General features: G+C 39.6%; 1 protein-coding gene across 1 annotated transcript; it reads right to left on the reverse strand.

The window, feature by feature from the left end:
• Positions 1-5,761: 5,761 nt before the first annotated feature.
• Positions 5,762-19,947, reverse strand: LOC107188239 (calcium-dependent protein kinase 4-like). The gene is made up of 7 exons (XM_015576501.1): positions 19,782-19,947; positions 17,354-17,444; positions 11,202-11,405; positions 10,435-10,576; positions 9,116-9,315; positions 8,557-8,709; positions 5,762-7,252 (listed from the first exon to the last, which is right to left on the reverse strand). Exons 1-7 carry the CDS (start codon positions 19,813-19,815, stop codon positions 5,935-5,937), a joined length of 2,142 nt encoding a protein of 713 aa, XP_015431987.1. The 5' UTR covers positions 19,816-19,947; the 3' UTR covers positions 5,762-5,934.
• Positions 19,948-20,286: the final 339 nt, after the last annotated feature.

Consider the following 20,286-nt stretch of genomic DNA (forward strand, 5'->3'; position numbering starts at 1 on the left):
TACATCAAAACCACAGACGATGTATAAAAGTAGACATTTCATTCAATGTATTTTTTCAGTCAACATTTCTGGGTCGACGTCGCCTCATTTCCATTTAATGTCTCTATCCACCGCAGATTCACCATTCTCATAACGTAGAGGTCGCTAACATCACAGGCTGTTTTATGTGTCGGTACTACAGTTTAGGTGGGCCACCAACTCCCACAAGATGAAAAGTCTATTACCTCGTCGGAGTCGTCGATGGTATTAGAATGTAGAAAGAAGTCGTAGGTTCAAGTCCCGCCGGGTCTTTTACATTTTTCTCGCGTATAAAAAAGTAATCACGTTTAATATTCCTATTATGAACACGTATATGTATTGTTATGTAAATTTTTTATAATGCACGTATGATTGAACAGTAGTTTCATTTATCCTTTTAGATTGAAAACAATGTAATCAATAATATGAATAACATTGTGACGTATAAAATGATCAATAACTAAATATGCTTGAGTATATTATTTATGTATAAAAGTATAATACAACAAAAGTCATCTGCTTCACGTGGAATACCCATTTTTGTATGAAAAGCACCGTATGTTTCAAAACTTTGAGAAGGGGACAGTCAAAATACTACTAGGCATTGTACATCAATACTTTCCATCTAAAACGAAGTGAAATAACAAATTTTCGGAGATAACCTGGTATCATTCATTAGTTGTAGGGTACATTGGAATATAAATTTTGGAAAATTGGTCAACCAGACGCACAAAACATATGGCTTGGACATTGTTTATAACCATTGTTATAACCATTGCTGCTAAATGAAATTTCTGGGAAATCGTTCTTGTGCGTCTATTGTTCCGTTTTAGGAGGGTCAGTGCCCGTTGAGCTAATCGCAGGTATACGTAAAAAAAAGGTCGTACGAAAGTGTAATATGGTGCTGAATATTATATTTCGTTAAAATAGAAATTAGAAGGGGATAAGAAGGGGAGCTACCCTCGCCCACTGATCCACCAATCACGATCCGAATCAACCGATCGTGACCAGTCGAAGACGGCCTAAGGGTTTAGTCGCGTCGAAGAAGTTAAAGTGATAAGACGTGAAGTGATCATCGCTGAATGGGGCCTGTCAGTTTTGTTGGCTGTTGATCGTGTCGGGACATTTATTGGGATTACTTTGTTCATATTTTCCAGTGATATTCCCTGTGGTCCAAACACAATTTTCACGATGGTAATGTAATTGCTATATTGTTTTAATATTGCATTTCGTGATTTGTAAAGAAAACAAACTGGCCGAAAAACCGTTGAGATATCTACAATTACTTTTCAAGATTGTCTTGATAAAGTAAATGATCAAATTTAATGCTAACTTTAAAGATGATTTGTGGAGGGATCTGATGGAATAAATGAAACTGCAGTTGCAATTAGTAAATTATTTTTTTACTTTCCTTATTTTTTGGAGAGTAAAATCTGTAGGTTGATAAATTTTAATGTAAATATATTTGAATACTGCATTTAATATTGCATAATTTTTATCAGAACATTACGAGCATTCGTGCTTTGTCGGTAACGTCAGGTGAAACACTGAAATGGTAATGGTCCACAAAATTTTGCCCAGAAAATGCATTGAATGTTATGTGTATGTTAATGATATCGTAGTAGCACGAACAAGATGAATTTTTCAAACGAAAATACTCTCTTAAATTGAAAACTGCATTAGCAGCAGAAGCAAACCAAATTGTGTTCTCATGTCGGTAATTCAGTGCACGATGAAAACGGAAGCCACTAGATTTCCTTGTTGCCTTTCCTTGTTACATAGATGGTATAAACATGTTTATAGACTTACGATGCAGACATTATCCAATGATTTTAAGGTAAACAAAAATTATTCCATGTGAGAATTCATTAGAAGAACCATATCTTACATGTTACTCTATGTCTCGACTTCTATTAGTTATAATTAAACTGCGGATTTTTGTGCAAAATGATATTTTCTAAAGTAATTCATAAAGACAAAATCAAATTTGGAACTTCTTTCTTCTCTTAAGTGTCGTATTGGGCTCAGAATAAAATAGGAAACTTGTTGGGCTTGATAGAAGTTGTATCCTTTATTGTATTTTCCAAGACCACTATAGACTATAAATGCATACAATCCGAAGTTTAGTTATAATGAATAACAATTCACAATTATAAAGTATCAAACTCATATTATACGTTGCTTATGATATTTTTAGCTAGAAATAGTTTCAGTGCGCCCATTCTTTTCTAGTAGATCCCACGTGATGCGCGTTTTGGTCTGCAGGCGGAGTATAAATACCAAAAACAATTACAGTCGTATCAATTTTAACAACAATTTACAACGATGATTAAAATGCTATGACGATAAATTTTCTCAGATCTTTTGCACCTTTTATTACAATATGAAAGTGAAGAAATTAGTCAAATTCTAAATTTCTAAATGTTCAAAAAATTTTCACGTTTATCCACCGATCGAAGCGAATATTCGTTTATCGTCGGTAGTTCTAGTGTTAAACAAAACCTTGACACGACACGTGCTGTGCAGGTCTGCCTATGGTTGTATGAGTAAAAATGTAAAATAACAAATTGCCTCGATCAATTTCGAGAATCAGTGTTATTTTAGACGGATTCGGTGTCTGACGACAAACCCCCTCGCATTCTTTTCGTAGCATCGAACGAAGGGGAATAGAGCAAGAACCATGACGGCGGACAACAGGTGGATCTATAGCTATTAATACAGTAGAACAGCTCGACGTCTTCGTGGTTCTGTACGACACTGTAGAAGACTTTATTTAAAGGCACGACCGGTGCGTTACATACGTGTGTGTATTTACATAATACGAATTCCGATCGCGTGGCAGACCTCGTAAATTCGCGATACGCGCGCACGCCCTCAGGAATTTTGAGTCCGAAGGCGTGTATGTATGTATGTATTTCGCACGCGGTGGCGTCGGGTGGCGTCAAACACGACCTTTCGGTATTTATTACAGGTCGTTAAGGACAGGCCGACTAGCAGATGCGTTGTCGTCTCAGAAATGCCGTCTGTAAATCGATGCAATCGCGATTAACGTTTGGGACAGAAAAAGTTTTTGCGAATTTTTTTATATATTATAGATACTAGAAAATTAAATACAGGTAATCCATATATATGAAAAAAACAAGGCTTGATTCCAAAAAGCTAACAGAACTTTACTATTCCACTCACAATTCTGCAACCGTGTTATAGGAATACCCTGTTATAGGAATCACCATGTTATAGGAACATCGTGTTATGGGAGTACCATGTTATGGGAGTACAGTCTTATAGGAATACCGTGTTATAAGAATACAGTGTTGTAGGAATATTGTGTTATAAGATTATATTTTAGAAATACCGTGTTATGGGGATACCGTGATATAGGAGTACCGTGCTATAGGATTTCCATGTTATAGAAATGTCGTGTTATAGAAAAGTCGTGTGATAGAAATGTCGTGTCACAAAAATATCATGGTACATATTCGGGGATGTCCCCAGTTCAACCGTGTTATTAATTTCCAGAAGGTTTCAACTTTACGTCTAACGTAATGAAAACTGTAATATGGGCAATGAAAAGGACTTTATTACAATTAATTTTATACGTTTTTCATGTAATTAGGAAAATTTATTACGAATATAATATATTGTATTTTGTACATTATTTATACAGTAAATATTCGAGATCGTAAAATCTAAACGTGGTTTATGAGGATCGTAAAATAAGAGATATTTTCTGATCGCATTAATTTAATATAGAATCGAAAATTATAAACTTCAAGAGTAATCATAATGTGCAGAATATATTAATATAAATTAATGATGATCATGTAGCTGAATGTGTATCTGTTTCTTGGTTGATACATATAACTGATCGTGTATACATTTATCGAACTAATTTCGCGAGTTCCAATTACGCAACTCATCGCACGGTGAATTTATTTTTGCATTAATCATGCCTGCCGTGACGATAAATAAAATAGTAGAACACTAAACGGATGTATACATTGGTATCCTTTCAAGAAATAACAGAATAATTTAATTACAGCTAATTCATTTACAAAACAAGACAAGAATTATTGTACAATTCTCTTTCGACATAATTCGTCTTTGGAATTATTTTTACCGTTCCGTCGCGCCGTTGTCATGCCAGTGCCAATTTTATAATACTGTTGCATGCAAAATTACACGCGTAAACCGAGGCACTGGTACGCGTCTTTCAAAATTTACAAATTACAAAACGTTAAACTATAAAACAGCAACACCTAATATGAAAAAAAAGGGAAAACGTTACAAGCATTTTCGAACGATTCTTCATTAGTAATTGTCTATATACTATAGCGAGTGGAAGAATATAATACTTTGAATAGAGTTACACTGGTCCAAGCTTGTGATTTTGATATCCGACTCTAGAAATCCCTGCGGTGGTTTCTACATTCAACGTGCTCGTGAAAACGGCTAGCTCAATGATTGATTTACTAACTAAAAATAGATTATCAAACTAACTCTAGATCTAGGTGGGCGCCCATGCGTTTCAAAGCTAGTATGGTATTAACGGCTTTGACCCATCTCTTCTTGATGACATAACGCTTTAATCGGACTTTACAGATTGGGTTGTCCAAAGCGGCTTCCAGCCAACGGTGCTCCAGCAGTTGACCTGCAGATGGTCTTCCTCTGGAGCAAAATAATGGAACAAATATTCGTTGAACTTTCACTTCATTCTCGTAACTTACTTGATAAAGAATGCACCTTCGCTTTTTGAAGTAAAGCAATGACTCAATTAATGCAGTTAGGTTTATGATCAATGGTCGATACGTTAATATTAAAGTTCGTTTAACTTTCAATCTGAATTAGTACAAATGGAGTTTCTTCATCCTTAGCTGATTTTAACCAAGATTGGCGATTTGGAATTGGTTTAATTTGGCTCTCTAAAAGTGTGTATTTTCCACGGTTCCGAATAATATTTTGTACATTAGATTTGGACCATCCAGTATATTATTCTAAGTCTATAGATGCCATGCACGTTGATTGTACTTCATTCATAATCGATAAAGAATACTTGATACTTTAAAGATTACACACTTACTTTTACCGCAAGAGGAATTTGTGAAATAAAACTGTTCACAATGTACGTTTCATAATCTTTTATATTAAATATATAGTATAAATAATACAACAAAACAAGAATACGTGCACAGATACATTGTGATCTCGCAGCAATCCGTGTGAAAGATTGTTACACACACGACTGTTAATAATTACATAATTTAACTTATCGTATAAATACTACGTCCGTTTACGCACGCACATTTACTATACACAATAAATAGAAGTAGTCCTCGATATTTTAGTCGAACATCCACTGAATACAATTATTTAATATGCATCCTCTCTTGCTGTTTACAAATACAATACCAACATGATGTTCCACTACATTATATTGTACGGTGGTTGTAAACAATGCAATATTCAATACTTCGTTCGTAATTTCGATCTAAAAAACCTTTTGTCAAAAAAAAGTGTCGTTAAAACGACGAAAAGAAAACTCAAGAATAACATTTAAAAAACCTCATTGAAATAGTTATACCCAAGAATGAATATCTCCGAAATGAAACGTCACAAGTGTATAATACAAATCTGTTTTATTCACAGATCAAATTTCTTTCCATTCGATACAAACCGAATCCCACACGACAATCCCGTCCAATTTCACATAATCCACGAAACATTTTCATTCGCGAAGTCCCGTGCAAAAAACGACGCATATCAAACAACGGCACCAACAACATCATCATCCCCATCCGTCTCATTGCTCGAATCGCCCTGAGAAACTTCGCGACGAGTAACAAAAAAATCGTTTGCAAGTCGCGAGCAACAATCAGCAGCCAAGTCCTCGAACCTCGGGGAAACGAACCCTCGAAATCAACGATGTATCGAGTTCGGCGCGGTCGCACTGACGCTAGAGGTGGTCGCTTTCTGTTGCTTCGACTGGAAGTACTCTGCCAAAGAGTTCATCGTCTTTCTGGCAACCGAATCCTCACCGCACCAGTCCACGCTGACCGATTTCCTGCCCACTCCTGTCGGTCTGATAGCAACTTCGTCCCATTCCTCCAACAGATGCAACAACAGATCTTTGGTACTGGTCTGTTCGTCGAGATTCAGACTTTTGTGGAGATTACGTAGCCCCGAGATTCGCGGTACGTCACGACTGGTCTCCCCGAACACGTGTTTCACTCGCGAGCGTCTCCAAGGTGGGGTCAGATCCATCTCACCATCCAATCCTCCCAACATCCTAGCCGTCTCATTGCTCGACGAACTTCCCATCTTTTCTACGGACATCACCGACCTAAAGCTGTCAGCAGCAGTATCCCTCGAGCTTTCCCCCAGGGACATCCTTTCGTCATCGCCCTTCACCTCCAAACTCTTTCCATCCCCGTTCAACTTGGTCTTCTTCAACGACGCGAATATATTCCCAGTATTCGACTCGTTGTACCTCTCGAAGCTACGGGTACTATGGAAAGTAGTGCCGTTCAGTTTTCTGTGTCTCATTATACTAGACAGTTTCTCGGCGATCTCGTTGCACTCTGCGCCATCCGACGTGACCATCCCGTTGCTTTTTGTATGAACCCCAATACGGTTGCTCTTCCCCCTGTCCTCTAACTTCTCGGTCGTTTTGTTCTCCTGAGGATCCTCGTTGCTCTTCAGACAGGTGCCCATTGCTATGGACCTCAGATGCTCGGACAGTCTGATTATCTCGTCAGCTAGCACGATCTGGCTGGCTGCGTCGCTTCTGGACTTTTCCGTGGACACACCTTCCGAGGCTCTCCTCTCGAAACCGAAATTCGGCACCACCAGGTATCCCTGGTGGTCTTGACTGGGGCTCTCCGCTGTTTCTGATGATGTGCTGCAAATGCTCGCGCATGGAGACGGACTGTGACCCATTAAGGACACCAGTTCCTCGCGATCGTGGATTGAGTTCAGCTGAGACAGGCTGCAAGTAGGTAGTTCGATCATGTACGGGCTGTCCGGATGCTCCCTCCAGCGTTCGACGAACAGCTTCAGGTTGTCCTTGGCCACATCCAACTCCTCTAGCTTCGTCTCTGGCACTCTAAAGATCTGGGTGGTTTGTTTGGACCTGTCTACAATGGGGATGGCCAATGGTGGTGTTTGTTCGATCTGCTTGCTCGGCTTTCTGGCCAACCAACGGTGCTCCCTGCACTGGACGGCAGACATCCGTTTTCTGAAAGATTCGATATGCTTCCTCGTGAGCCACCACCCCCGAAACGTATTGTTCCCTTTCTTTCGCTTCTTTCTTCCTTTCTCTCTCTCCCTCGTGACACTGAGGTGTGCATGTATACATGTGTTTTGTGCGTGTCTTTTCTTTTCCAACTATTTGGGGGTGGGAGCGAATGGTGTTGCGGATTGTGAGGTGGAAATAAAACGTGCAGGATGCGTACGATGACGATGCAATGTGTACGGTCCACGGGGTTGAATTTTCACGGACTTTATACACGATGTTGATTTGTCTGTTCCCTTCGGAAAATTTACTCGTCTCTCCGAGATGATTTCTTTCATTTTTTTTTTCTTTTCTTTTTTAATTCGAGGCAGCAGGTCGTCAAACGTTACGCACGGCAATTAACGTTTTCTCACTTTTGAATTATAAAGACTCCGAGATATTCCGATGGGTGAAACTTTCACGGTAAATCGTAATTCGTAGCTTGGCACTCGGATCTTTGAAAGGTTCCGACGATGAAACCGATTGGGCGGATATGATTCTTTTTTTTTTTAACTTCATCTTATTTTATTCATTGTTGGAAGCAATGTTCGTCTCGAATGAGAAACAAAATGTCGATGATGAAGAAAGCATGCTTGGGGATTAATCAGACACAAAGGGAGAGAGAGAAAGTCGAAGAATAACCGCGTGTACTTTGCAAATGTAAATATAACTGCCCAGATAACAGTCCAGGACTTATATATTGAATTTATACGTAGGAAAATGGACCAATCGCGAGCTTTCGATAAAATTTGCGATTAGTCGATTTCTTTTCCACACTGTTACCTGCTTAAATACATTATTAATTTTCGTTTTTTCGATGTTACTACTTCTAATTTAATTGCAAGTATCGATACCGATAATATCGATATTTTATTCCCGATATACATGTGTGTATCGATACTCTGAGTATCAATACGTATCGATACCAAACGTCGATACAATTCAAATGTATCGCCATCACTACTTCGAAGATGAAATAAGTCAATCGATTCGAAATTTAAAACTAGAAGGAAATTATCAGGATACTCTACGATGGTTTCGTAGTAGTTTCTTGGCAGTGAACACCGGCTACGCCGTTATTCCGTTATCTGGTCTGTTATATCGTTAATCTTGCGCAGAAGCCGTCAATGTCCATCGTTCGACATCTGTCGAACGGTGTCATCGTTAGTGACGTATATACACGCGGATATTTTTGCGCGAGTCACCTTTCTGTCGCGTGATCACGGTCGAGAATAACAAGCGATCTATATATGTAAAATAATACGTACTCTTTGTCTTTGATCAGCAGACACCGTATGAAGTCCTTCGCGTCCTCCGATATATTGGCGAACGCATCGTGATCGAAGTCATATTTAGCGATGGTCACGTTCGCCATGGTCTCGATGTCCGTGTCGCCCATGAACGGGGACAGACCGGATAGACTGTAAAAATATATAAATTGAAATATTTATTGAGACGATTTTTAGGTTAAACAACAAGTAAAATTATTGTATAAAGTTATGCTACAATCGTTAAGGTGGCAGTAATGGGGACGTCTACCCTATCTAGTGAAAATTTTGACTTCTATTCTATTTGACTGAGTCATATAGAGGCTGTAAATCTATAAAATCCACGATCTAGTAATAATATATAAATTAATGTAAATGTCAGTGTTTTATTGCAGAAAATATAAAGAATCCAGATATTCTTCTTCATTCGTAAATAGTTAGTATAAATGAAAAAATAGTGAATGTAGTGTAGCATAGAAATTCCTCGGAGTAAAATAGACCAATTGCAGTAAGTGGAATGTTTTTAAATAAATCCGGTCGAAGTTGAAGGTAAACTTACAGTACGTAACAGATTACGCCTATACTCCACATGTCGGTACCGAAACCAATCTGATCGAAATTTACGACTTCCGGTGCAACGAACTCTGGCGTGCCAAATAGAACCTGTAGCTTCTTCTTCGGATCGTACTCCCTCGCGAGGCCGAAGTCTATGATTTTAATCCTGTTCCCCTCCTTCGTCAGGCACAAAATATTCTCGGGCTGCGAGCAGAAATTTTTTTTCATTCAGTTTCAATTTTGTACTAGAGAAAGAGAAACGTGTGCATTTCTTCCCCAAATATAATTAATTGTTTGGTAAACCTAACAATTACCAGTGGTGATCTACCTGAAACCACCGATCTTTCATCCTCAATTCGTTATCAGATTTTGGACACCGTGCAAGAATCTAGCGTTGCCAAAAACAATATGTTAATCCTATGGACTGTTGGCAGCTTGTAACTTGATCTGGCTCACTACAATTTCACGATCAATTACTGTGATCTTATAACCGTACATTTAATTGATATAGTATACTATAGAGAGGAAGTGCTGATTAAAGCTCTGTCGAAAAGAGACGGTCTCTTTGGGGGGGATACAGCCAAACAAGTCAGAAGTAGGACGTTAGTAGGAATGTCTCTAGTTACTAACTGTTGAAATACGAGTCAATTAACAAACAAAATGCTTCCGAAGCATTAGTGAATAATCCAAAGAAACGCTGTTACCTTTATTTGACAAAAATACGTCCTAAATTGTGAATTTCATGCCAAAACTGAGAAAAATTTGTCACTAAAATATGATAAAAGTAAAAATAATGAAGACACGTAAAATTTTGTATATAAATTTTTACATTAATCTTTACTTTGGAAGTATGTGATAAAATATATAACTCACTGTATATGATTGATGATCAAGAAGTGACAAACTCGCAAAATTAGACACTTTGGGATCCACGACTAACAAGAGAAACTTCCTGGGTGTAACGTTAACATTTTAATGAGCCTTTCCACAACGATAAAGCTTGAAATACTGAAGTTAATAATTGTGAGTTTTGGGGGTAGATGGTCAATAGTTTACGAGTTATTTAATATTAAAGCCCTACGAAAAGCTACCCAAGAGTTGGGGATAATATTAAAAATTAGGGTTTTACCTCTTTCTAGGAGAAGTTCAAACTCTTACGAGTTCGCTACATCTTATATCCACCAAAAACTAGTGAAGATAGAACAATTACGAATTAAATCGACGATATGGTAACAGTGGATAGAAAAGAGTTAATATAGATATTACTCTATTAACTACTTAAAAACTTTACTGTTGTTTAATAGATTCTTTCTGTAGTCTCACCTTTAAGTCGAGATGCAGAATGTTTTGTCGATGAATGAACTCGATCCCCTCGCAGATCTGTCGCATGAAGACAGCGCAACTCCGCTCGGTCAACACGAAGTCCTCGTCTATCACCCTCTCGAATAGTTCGCCACCCTCGATCCTTGGAACACGAGAATAAAATTCGTCTGAATTCATGGGCGTAGCCAGGTTATCAGTCAGGGAGGGGGGGGGGCAAAAATATTAACACTAGAACTACCGACAATAAACGCATATTTGCTTCGATCGGTGGATAAACGTGAAAAACTTTTGAAAATTTAGAGATTTAAAAATTGACCAATTTCTTCATTTTCATATCATAATAAAAGGTGCAAAAGATCTGAGAAAATGTATTGTCATAACATTTTAATCGTCGTTGTAAGAGTATATTGACAAGTCATTTTGTCTTGCCTTGTAGTTCTAGTGTTGACACATGACTGCCACAGTGAAAAAGGCCGTACGTAGCCAGACACACTTTATTTTCTGTTTAAAGTCATAAATCGTTGAAAATGTTTGCATTTTGTTAATAGAGGCTGTTAGTCGTGTTGTAAATTATACTGCAATATTAAATATTATAGAAAAATTTTGTAACTCTAGGAAGGGGGGGGAGGCAAAATCCAATTTTTTTCTTGTAGGGTGAGGCAAAAGCCACTTTTCTCAGTCCTGCCCGCCCCTGGCTACGCTCATGTGTGAATTCCCTTGCTGTCGATAGGCTAGGTAGACTAGAGCCACGAATGTTAAGAGCTTACAGTTCCAAGATCACGTAGATCTGTTTGCCCGTGTCGATGGCGTCGTACAGCTGAATAAGTCGGGGGTGTTGGAGTCGTCTCATAATTTCAACCTCCCGCTCTACTGCTCGTCTGTCCTCCTTTTTCACGGTGTTCACCACCTTCACGGCGAGCATCAGCCCACCTGCTTTCTCCTTGCATCGATAAACGGTGCCAAATTTCCCTCTGAAAATACAGTAACGATCCTTGTTTCATTCACTTGTTCGATTCACGTATATTAAATGGGGGTGGGGGGGCAGAACGATCGTTGATCATTTTCTACTGTGTGTTTCACTAACCTGTTGAATAATTAAGTTCAACAATGGCCTGTTTCATGGTACACGGAAGTCGAATCGTTTAGCTTTTTGATCTAAAGTTGGTATTGTTACAAGCTACAATGTTTTTCTTTGCAGGGTACAGTGTTGAAATTATCGAGACAAGACGATCTATGTAGAGGAGGTGGTAATATTTCACGTTTTAGTTGGACTTTTACCGTCGTGATGGCGGCGTGCGGTGACGTTAACGGGGAACACGTTTGATTGAAGACTTTGGATGATGCAGTTAGGCAGAGATTGTTAGTAACTAAGAAACTTGGCTCATTCTGTGTGTGACGCTTACTTTGAGGGAAGACGGATTTTTAGTTGAGCGTATAAATCTTCGGGGAAGTTCTAATACTCAGGAGGACATAACCTTGGGATACAATTTATATTATCATACAAGTAGGGTGGAATTCGAAGATTTTTCTCTGTGAACATTTTGTTTGTGATGTCCATGAATATAGGAAATGCACAGAAAGAACGAGGTGTGAAGAAGAATCGGAAACAGTACAGTAAATCATTGATGAGTGTTCGAAGGCTCCTCAGTACTGAACATTGAATATTTCGTAAATCTTGTTAAAAAGTCAGTGTTACAGCTGGGAATCTCTCTTTGTCAGTGCCGAGGATCCCTCGAACACTCATCGATGATTTACTGTACTGGGTAAGGAGTAGAAAGATAGAAGAAGAGGTAGGAAATGAGAGCAAAAGAGGGAAAAAAAGAGAATAAAAGAAGGGATTGAGGGTAGGAAAGTAAGAGAGTGATAAAAAAATGCGTAGAAAGATAATAGTTTGTTTTCCTTTTGTCTTTCTGTTTTAAGCCGGAAGGTGGTCCGTTTTAAGCCGAAAGACAAGGATTATGAATAAATAAATAAATATGTAAACACTGTAGGGAAGACAGAGCAATGAAGATACAGACAATATACTGCAAGGAAAGAAAATAAATCTAAGTACGTATCATAAATCATCTGCCTCGAATTGCGACGCACAAAAATGATCGCTATAATGCAGAAATGCGAGCTCGATCTAACATTAACACAATAAAAGCCGCGATCGCAGCTGCACAAACTCTGACTTCATTCCGTTTCGTTTGTGCCAAAGAGCGTGCGCGCGCAACATGGAAAATACCGTCCTTTAACGTCGAAGCCCGGTTAACTATGTCTTCCAAATACCTTTCAAATAATTTTAAGAAAATTAATCTTCGAAAAAAAAAAGAATTTCTAAATAAGAATCTTTTAAATATCGCGTCGAGACAATTTCGTGTGGTAAATATAAAAAGAAATTCCGATACTTATTCCACTCGGTCTTTTCTTTTTCTCGAGCGATAAATTTCGGTCGTTTACGAGCGACGCGACGCCGATCTTCAACCTTGATGGGTGGAATTTTCATGGACAAGAAAAAATGGTCTACGTTACAACGACAAAAGCTCCGGGGGAAAGTGCCAAAACCGCCTCCCGGTTGGCTTGCTAGAACCTCCGGTGGTGTAACCTGTACACAGGCTGTCACGACGCCAAGTCAGTGAGTCAGTGAGTTAGTAGAGCATACCGTAGACAACAGGGTCGCCGGAACGAATTATCAGAACGGCACATCTGCCAGAGAAACCGCGTAGCGCCATCGCTACGTTCCGCGAAACAAATCGATGGAGTCTTCGTATCTCGAGATTCGTTTTGTCGATCGTTAATATCTCATGCTAATGTATCGGAATAACTTATGGACACGTTACGAACACAAATAACTTTAACATAAATTTTTAATTGTTGTTAGTATTTGGTAATACAACCATTAAGAAAAGAACAAATTTTATGAGTTAGGAATTAGAAAAATATTTGTTGTTGAAACGATGGAATGAGATATGGTAAAGAATAATAGTACTAACATATTTTGTTTCGTTCATTAGTTTCGCTGAGTTATTTAATCGAGCCCGTGGATCAGCTGGGAATGGGCTGTTCAAGTAGTATAATCCATCGCGTCATTCTTGATTTTTATTATGTGATGTCCTTATAAATAAATCGGCACTTCTAGCATTATTCAGATTTGAGCAAACTGTAACCGGTTGAAAAATGTCCCTTACTTTAAAAACACGCTGCACACGGCGCGTACTCCGTTTTCAGTGAAATCGTGCACGACTCAGCCTTTTCACACGCACGACGTTGAATTACACGCGGAATAGAATTGTACACCGACGAATTCAGCAGAACAAACATTTCGCATCGCATTCTTGCCAACACAGATATTTATCAACGTGTAATGGGTTTGACTCGCGTTAACGAAATAACTACTACAGGAAAACCGATTAAAAATACAGCAGTGGATTTATGATCTGGAGAATTTAATATTTTTCCATGAAGCCCTATTAATTTCTTTTGAAATTACGCACCAAAAAGAAATTCTCTCAGCTTCGAAAAATCATTTCCAAATAGCCGAATTAAACTCTTCTAGGATCAGTGCTTCGAAACAAACTCGTTTCACGTATAACTAGACCAAAGTTCATAATTTGCATAAACATCCACAGTTTATTTATAACCGTAGGGCACCGGTAGTGATGGGTAATCAAACTGTTCAAACATGTTTGATCTCATAAAATATTCGACTATGTTTGATTTCATAAAATGTATAAAAAAAAAAAAATTTTCAACACATTTTTAAATTCTCGATGAAATATTCGAACGTATTTCAACTGTTTGTTCGCAGACCCATCACTAGACACAAAATGATCCTCATCCAGGTGTATATCTCGACGCTCGATCGTAACCACGTGTCAAGCGCGTCCCGACGCTCGACGTCCGACGACTCGGCTCGCGAACGTCAGTCACTTCGAAAAATGCATTATTTATAGACACGTAAAGATACCTAATTCGTTATTGCTTCCCATTATCGTCTGGAATTTTGGCTGAACCGAAGATTGGAAAGATTTTCTGAATCGTAATTTTATTACCAGTATATTGGAACTATAGGTAGTGAATGACTAATTGTTACACCTAATAACATATGCAGGTAGTTAAACAAAAATTCTAAGACTGTAGGGGCTTATACTACTCACGGAGTGGAGTAAAAAATGTTTAATCAAAAGTTGATCCTGAAATCCTATAGACAATAAGTACATCAAATTCGCAGTCTAATAATAACAGTATAACGTTCGACAATCATTTCGACGATCGTCGTAAAAGGATCGATCCTCTCCTCGCGGTTTCCGGCGCGCGCGCGCGTGACTCACGTTGGAATCCGGTGGCCGATGGAACCCCGCCAATTCGATATGATCGGGGGTGAGGAATCGGCCGCGATTTAATTGGAATGCATGATTTAAGAGAACCACGCTCGGAACGTGTCTGGGGAGGGGGTGGAGAACGTTCGATGACTCAAAAGGCGGATCGCTGGTGGTGGGTGTTTGAAAATGCAAGTGTTAAAATCCGTTTAACGCGCAGCCCGACGAGAAGAAACCGAGATGATTCATGGCTGGAGGCGTTTTACGTTTGAACCGTCGAATATGAATGAAATGTTGGCTTTCCGCGAGATCTCGAGCGAAGGAATTCTCATTCTGAACGACGCTAGACCGTTTTGCTATTGGCATCGTGCTTGTATTGTCCTACTCGGGTGTTCTTCTAGCAATTAGCATAGCGTTGGCATACCGATGAAACACGCGGCGCGGGATGTCCTCGTATCGATCTAGAGATCGACTGAATCCGTTGCTACTGGAAACTTACGGATCACGTGGCATCTGCGTTTTTGTTCATTGTCGAGACAGTGTTTGTTCCTTTGTTTGTTTTTTACTTCGTTTTAATTGCTAAGTTATTTTCGGTTACAGACGAAGACCACCTGTCAACGTGTTGTGCCAATAGAATCTTTATGACATTATACTGTTATGTATTTATGGGCATTTTATCAAATATATGTATAGAACATGCTTAGGTAATCTCTTTCTTAAAAGTTATTGCGAACACTAAATTGTCTTTGTTTCAATGGTATTTTAATAATTTAAACGCGTCATCGTAAAGTATTTGGAGAAAATTAGAAAGAAGTGCCCCTAGATTTTTTATAAAACACGACTTTGACGAGAAAATAAACTTACGTTCGGTTAACTGAAACTAAAATATTTCTAAAAGGTAAAAAATAATGGTCCCGTCGTATCGGTTCGGAAAGTCTGATAAAAAAAATGTTTCTATCGTACGTATACCGAACAGCGAACAAAAAGAACGTAAACATATGTGTGTAAATAATGTATCGATATTGAAAAATCGAAAGTGCTTGAAGATTGTTAAATCAAACCGTGCCTGTCGATCAAGGGTAACCATTGAGGATCGATCGGTTCACTAATAGTTTGTCATTGACATTCAGATCTTACCTTTGGCATCGGTCCATTCGTCAATACCTTTGTTCGTGTTACTGATACGCGATCGCTAATGCGTCTTGACATTCGCTCTCGGATTAAAAATAAAAGAAAAACACGTACGTATTGATTGTTTCTGAAACGTGTGTTTTGTAAATCATCCCCTAACAATGTTTCGTCTTTCCATGAATTATTGACCAATATTTCAGAAAAACATGAAATAATATTCATGAATGTTTTTCAGTTCAGTTCATCTCGTGAATTTACCACAGGCAGCTGTCCCACGACGAGATCATTCATGCCCGAATTTCATTCATAATGGCGGACACGCATAGTATAACCGAAAGATTACGATGTATACAAGACGAGAATACTACGTTCCCCGGATAGTTATAAACACGTCACGGTCCGAAACATTTCCCTTCTTTCATATACAAAATGTATAGTTCACGACCCCAATACTAGAAGCATAATCCTCTTAATTCATTAACTCGCTAGTGTTCGGCTTTCGATTAACCTCAATTCCCAAAATTTATAATTTTCCAGTTTCTATAATTCCGTGTCCAAATTCAGTGTTACTTTTTACCTATTTTAGTCGTACGCAAGATATTACATACGACAATAAAAACAATTGGAAGTATTACTTAGCATGAACAATATACATATTGAAATTGAATTAATTTCGGCTATCAGAAAGAAAGTATCGAAATATGAAAATTACAGTAGAGATTTCAGCTGTTAAATCGAATGCATCGCTCTGTATATTTTCCATCGTTCCCATCGACATTTCTCCATCCGGTTTCAATGTTCAATTCCCTATCCATAAAATTCCCAGCGTAGTCCACATTCTCTGCATATAATAATAATCAAATAATACAACGATCCGTGTAAACCAAACAACGATCCAATAATATCGTGACACAGAAATTCCCACCGAACCAGAAGAGACGCACTCTAATTTATTAATGTTGGAACGGTTAATCGAGTGGTCTTTAAATAATCCCCGGCCGTCTAAGGTATGTGTATCGGAGTTTCGGGGGACGGCTTGTATAATCGTTACGCAATGTCCACAGAGCATGCATATTATTGCATATCGCGTCAAATTCAGAAACATCAACGGGCCAGGATCGCTCTGCGGTTTCACCCGTGATGTTCGCGAAACGTTCGAGCCCACAAGTTGGTGCATAAACAACCGTATCCAGGGTTTGGCCTCACGCAAAACGTCACTCCCAGAATGTCATCACATGGAAATTTCTGCGCGTTATACAGGGTGGACCACAAAATCAGCTTAGATTATTCTACAGCTAGCTATTCGATTGAAAATGTTTTTGGCTGGTATAACATGATTCAGGGGAAGCTCTAAGATGATTGTACTAAATTTTTTGTCGGCCCTTTTTTCCAAAGTTTTCAAGGTCACCTTCAGTTCTTTATAGATAAACCTATGAGTTTTTTTAGAGAGGGAGAAGGAAGTAAGAAAACGAACTTCGAACACTCACCGTCCGATCTCAGACTGAATGTTATAATGATCTTTGAACTCCACGCCACGACGAATGGTCACGTCCCGATAGGGAAAGCTCGGCTCGATCTCTGAAAAGCATAGAAAGATCCCAAAATTACGCATTTCTTTCTACAGAATCATAACTTTCTGTGTATACTACCTAAATATTTTTGTCAAATTTTGTTCTTCGTTTTTTGCTGTTTATGTTTGTAGTTCATTATACAGTAATGTCTCGATGAGTGCGACGAACTCGAGTCGTCAAGGTTTACAGCCCCTCGTGGATTTGTTTTTTGCAGGAAACAGAGCCTCTGTTTACTCTGTTTTGATTGGTTCCAGAGGGGAGCTCCCACAGTGGTGGGAATAACGTCGTTGTTCGTATCGCATTCATCGAGGAGTCACTGTATATAGTCCTGTAGAACCTTTGTTATATTTTGTTGAACTTTGTGTATAGTACCATACATTTTCATAAACTCTGGAATATGTTTACGCATTATTCTATATCTAAACTTTTCGTTTGTCCCCTAGAGTCTAGTTCTATATAGTACCAAATGGTTCATAACCCGTTTACAAATAAATATTATTATCAATATTACAAAAAATTTACAAGAACAGCCTCGATGTGGTCCATGAAAAGGATATTTATTTTACCATCAAGACAATAAATTGGACCGCGACATTTCTACGAGAGAATTCCGTCGATCGAAATGGCAAAGCTGATCCCGCTGAAACACGACTCGGTTTCCCTTTACAAAGACCGTGATTTCCGGTCTCGCGATGTCGACGCGAAGTATGTATTATAATCGCGACATTCGCGAATGGTATGCGCTGCGATTATAAACAGGGAAATCAAACAGGCCCGTTAATCGTCTATTTTTCGATGATCCTGGGTTACGAGGGAACCTCGCCAACTGGTCCAACGATTTCTGACATTCAGGAAGCCAGAGCCACGGGATGGGACCGAATTGTCTCGCGGTGTGTATATTTAGCGATTTTTGTCTTTTTCCGCGCGGTTTGGCTTTGATATCTAAACATCCTGCCTTTGAGGCGCAAAACGAACTGTCGGAAGAAACCTGTGTTGTACTGGGAACATTTTTTGGCAACTTTCTTTCTTCTTCTGTATCGAAATTACGGACGATTAAAACGATGAAAAAACTATTGGTCGTTTTATTCGAATCTCTTGTGGAACAATTTTTTGAACGATGAATCGTTAATGGGTTGAACATTGAATAAGTTATCGGAATGGACAAAAAGCTGTTTAAAATTCCTGGTCGACAAAACCGGAAGCTTATTATTCCGGTATCGCCACGCGATCCCTCCGTCGTCGCGCGACAAACGCGTCGTTTCGCGCCGGCCGCGACCTCATTTCACCCTTTTGTACAGGACAGCTGGCGGAACGGCGACCTCCAACCGAAACAACGCAACGGAGGGGAACCACCGAGGTTCACAATGGAATTGAAAACCCCGTTGGTATCGTCGATACCAACGATCGATTTAACGTTTCTCTCATCGACCCGAATTCCAGGGAATCACCAACCGTATTTATTTAAAGAAAAATCACGATCGTAGCACTGCACTCCCTCCCCCCTTCCCCCACGCCTCGGGACTAAAATCTCCAAGCTCTTCAGCAGCTGCTCCGGTTACTTCATCTAGAACTAAAACCGTGAAACCGGTTGTCTTCGAATTATACCCTCGAGACGGAAACCAAACCTATGATTCCCTTTAACGATCTACACTACATCATTACCCAATCGGACAAGAATCAAATCGGTGGAAGAGAGGATCGACAGGAAGTAAAATTTCTTCGATCACTGTTTCTTCCTTTGCGGTCCAGAATCTACGATATTTCGTTCCACAGAACACAGAAGACTTCAATCAAAAAGGAATTAATCGAAACAAACATTTTCAAACGATCCTTTTCTCTGTCACAATCTATGAACCACACTACATCGTTCCACAGAACACAGAAAACTCTCCAATCAAAGGGGAACTAACCGAAGCAAACATCTTCAAACGATGTTCTTCTCTATCACGATGTACCATCTACAGTATATCGTTCCACAAAACACAGAAGATTCTCCAATCAACGGTGAACTAACCGAAGCAAACATCGTCGAACAACCCTTTCCTCCTTCATGATACAATACATAATTCCACAGACCATATAAAACCCTCCAATCAGAGAGAATTAACCGAATCAAGCATCTTCGAACAATCCTTTTCTCCTTCACGATCATCAATCTACAAATACACTGTTCCACAGTACTCCAGGATCCAATCAAAGCAGCAAACTTTCTCCTTGAACCACCCATTTCCCTTCCACGGTCTACCATACGTATCCCCACAACGATATACGTAGCCAGCAATTCCACCATGTTCCAAGTGTATGTGCATGTTTGCGTCTGTGTAGATAACCTCAAGTCCCTTACCGCCCACCGGGTCAGTCTCGTCCACGCGTATCATCCTTCCCTGTATATGGTTGCGCACCCTGCACCTCGTGGGGACGAGTTTATACCGTTTACGACCGACACGACAACGACGGGGTTCCGGGGTGTCGTTTGCACGCTGCCGTTCACCACCGTGTAAAACGCCGCTTTTCCGTCTTTCCCGCCTGAACCGATCCGACGCACCCTAAAGGCGATTATTGACTATCGGGCGTATTGCGGTCTCACAGGCGGCGGAGTCCCCCCCGGTGGCCGACGTCGACGATCGGGTGCCTCTTCTTCTCGGCTCGGACGGATTTAGATTTTCGGCGGACGCCGCGGATTCTGCTTGGCCGGGTCACGTGCCCAGTGGCGTTCCTCGAGGCCCTCCTGCACACCGCGCTTACGTCTCTACGGCACGGTGGGTATACACCCAACCTTCGACTTCTCCTTCTAGCCACGTTTCTCGCCACGGCCCACCGTCGACCGTTTCCACCCGCGGCCTCGATAT

Source organism: Dufourea novaeangliae, unplaced genomic scaffold, assembly GCF_001272555.1.
Source record: "Dufourea novaeangliae isolate 0120121106 unplaced genomic scaffold, ASM127255v1 scaffold118, whole genome shotgun sequence".
NCBI lineage: Eukaryota > Metazoa > Arthropoda > Insecta > Hymenoptera > Halictidae > Dufourea > Dufourea novaeangliae.

Coding starts and splice junctions, on each gene's coding strand:
- LOC107188239 (XM_015576501.1), bottom strand. CDS start 19,815: ATGATACGCGTGGACGAGACTGACCCGGTGGGCG. Junction 11,406..17,353: donor ATTCAGTCTGAGATCGGACG/GTGAGTGTTCGA, acceptor CTGTATTTTCAG/AGGGAAATTTGGCACCGTTT. Junction 10,577..11,201: donor ATCTACGTGATCTTGGAACT/GTAAGCTCTTAA, acceptor TCGTGTTCCAAG/GATCGAGGGTGGCGAACTAT.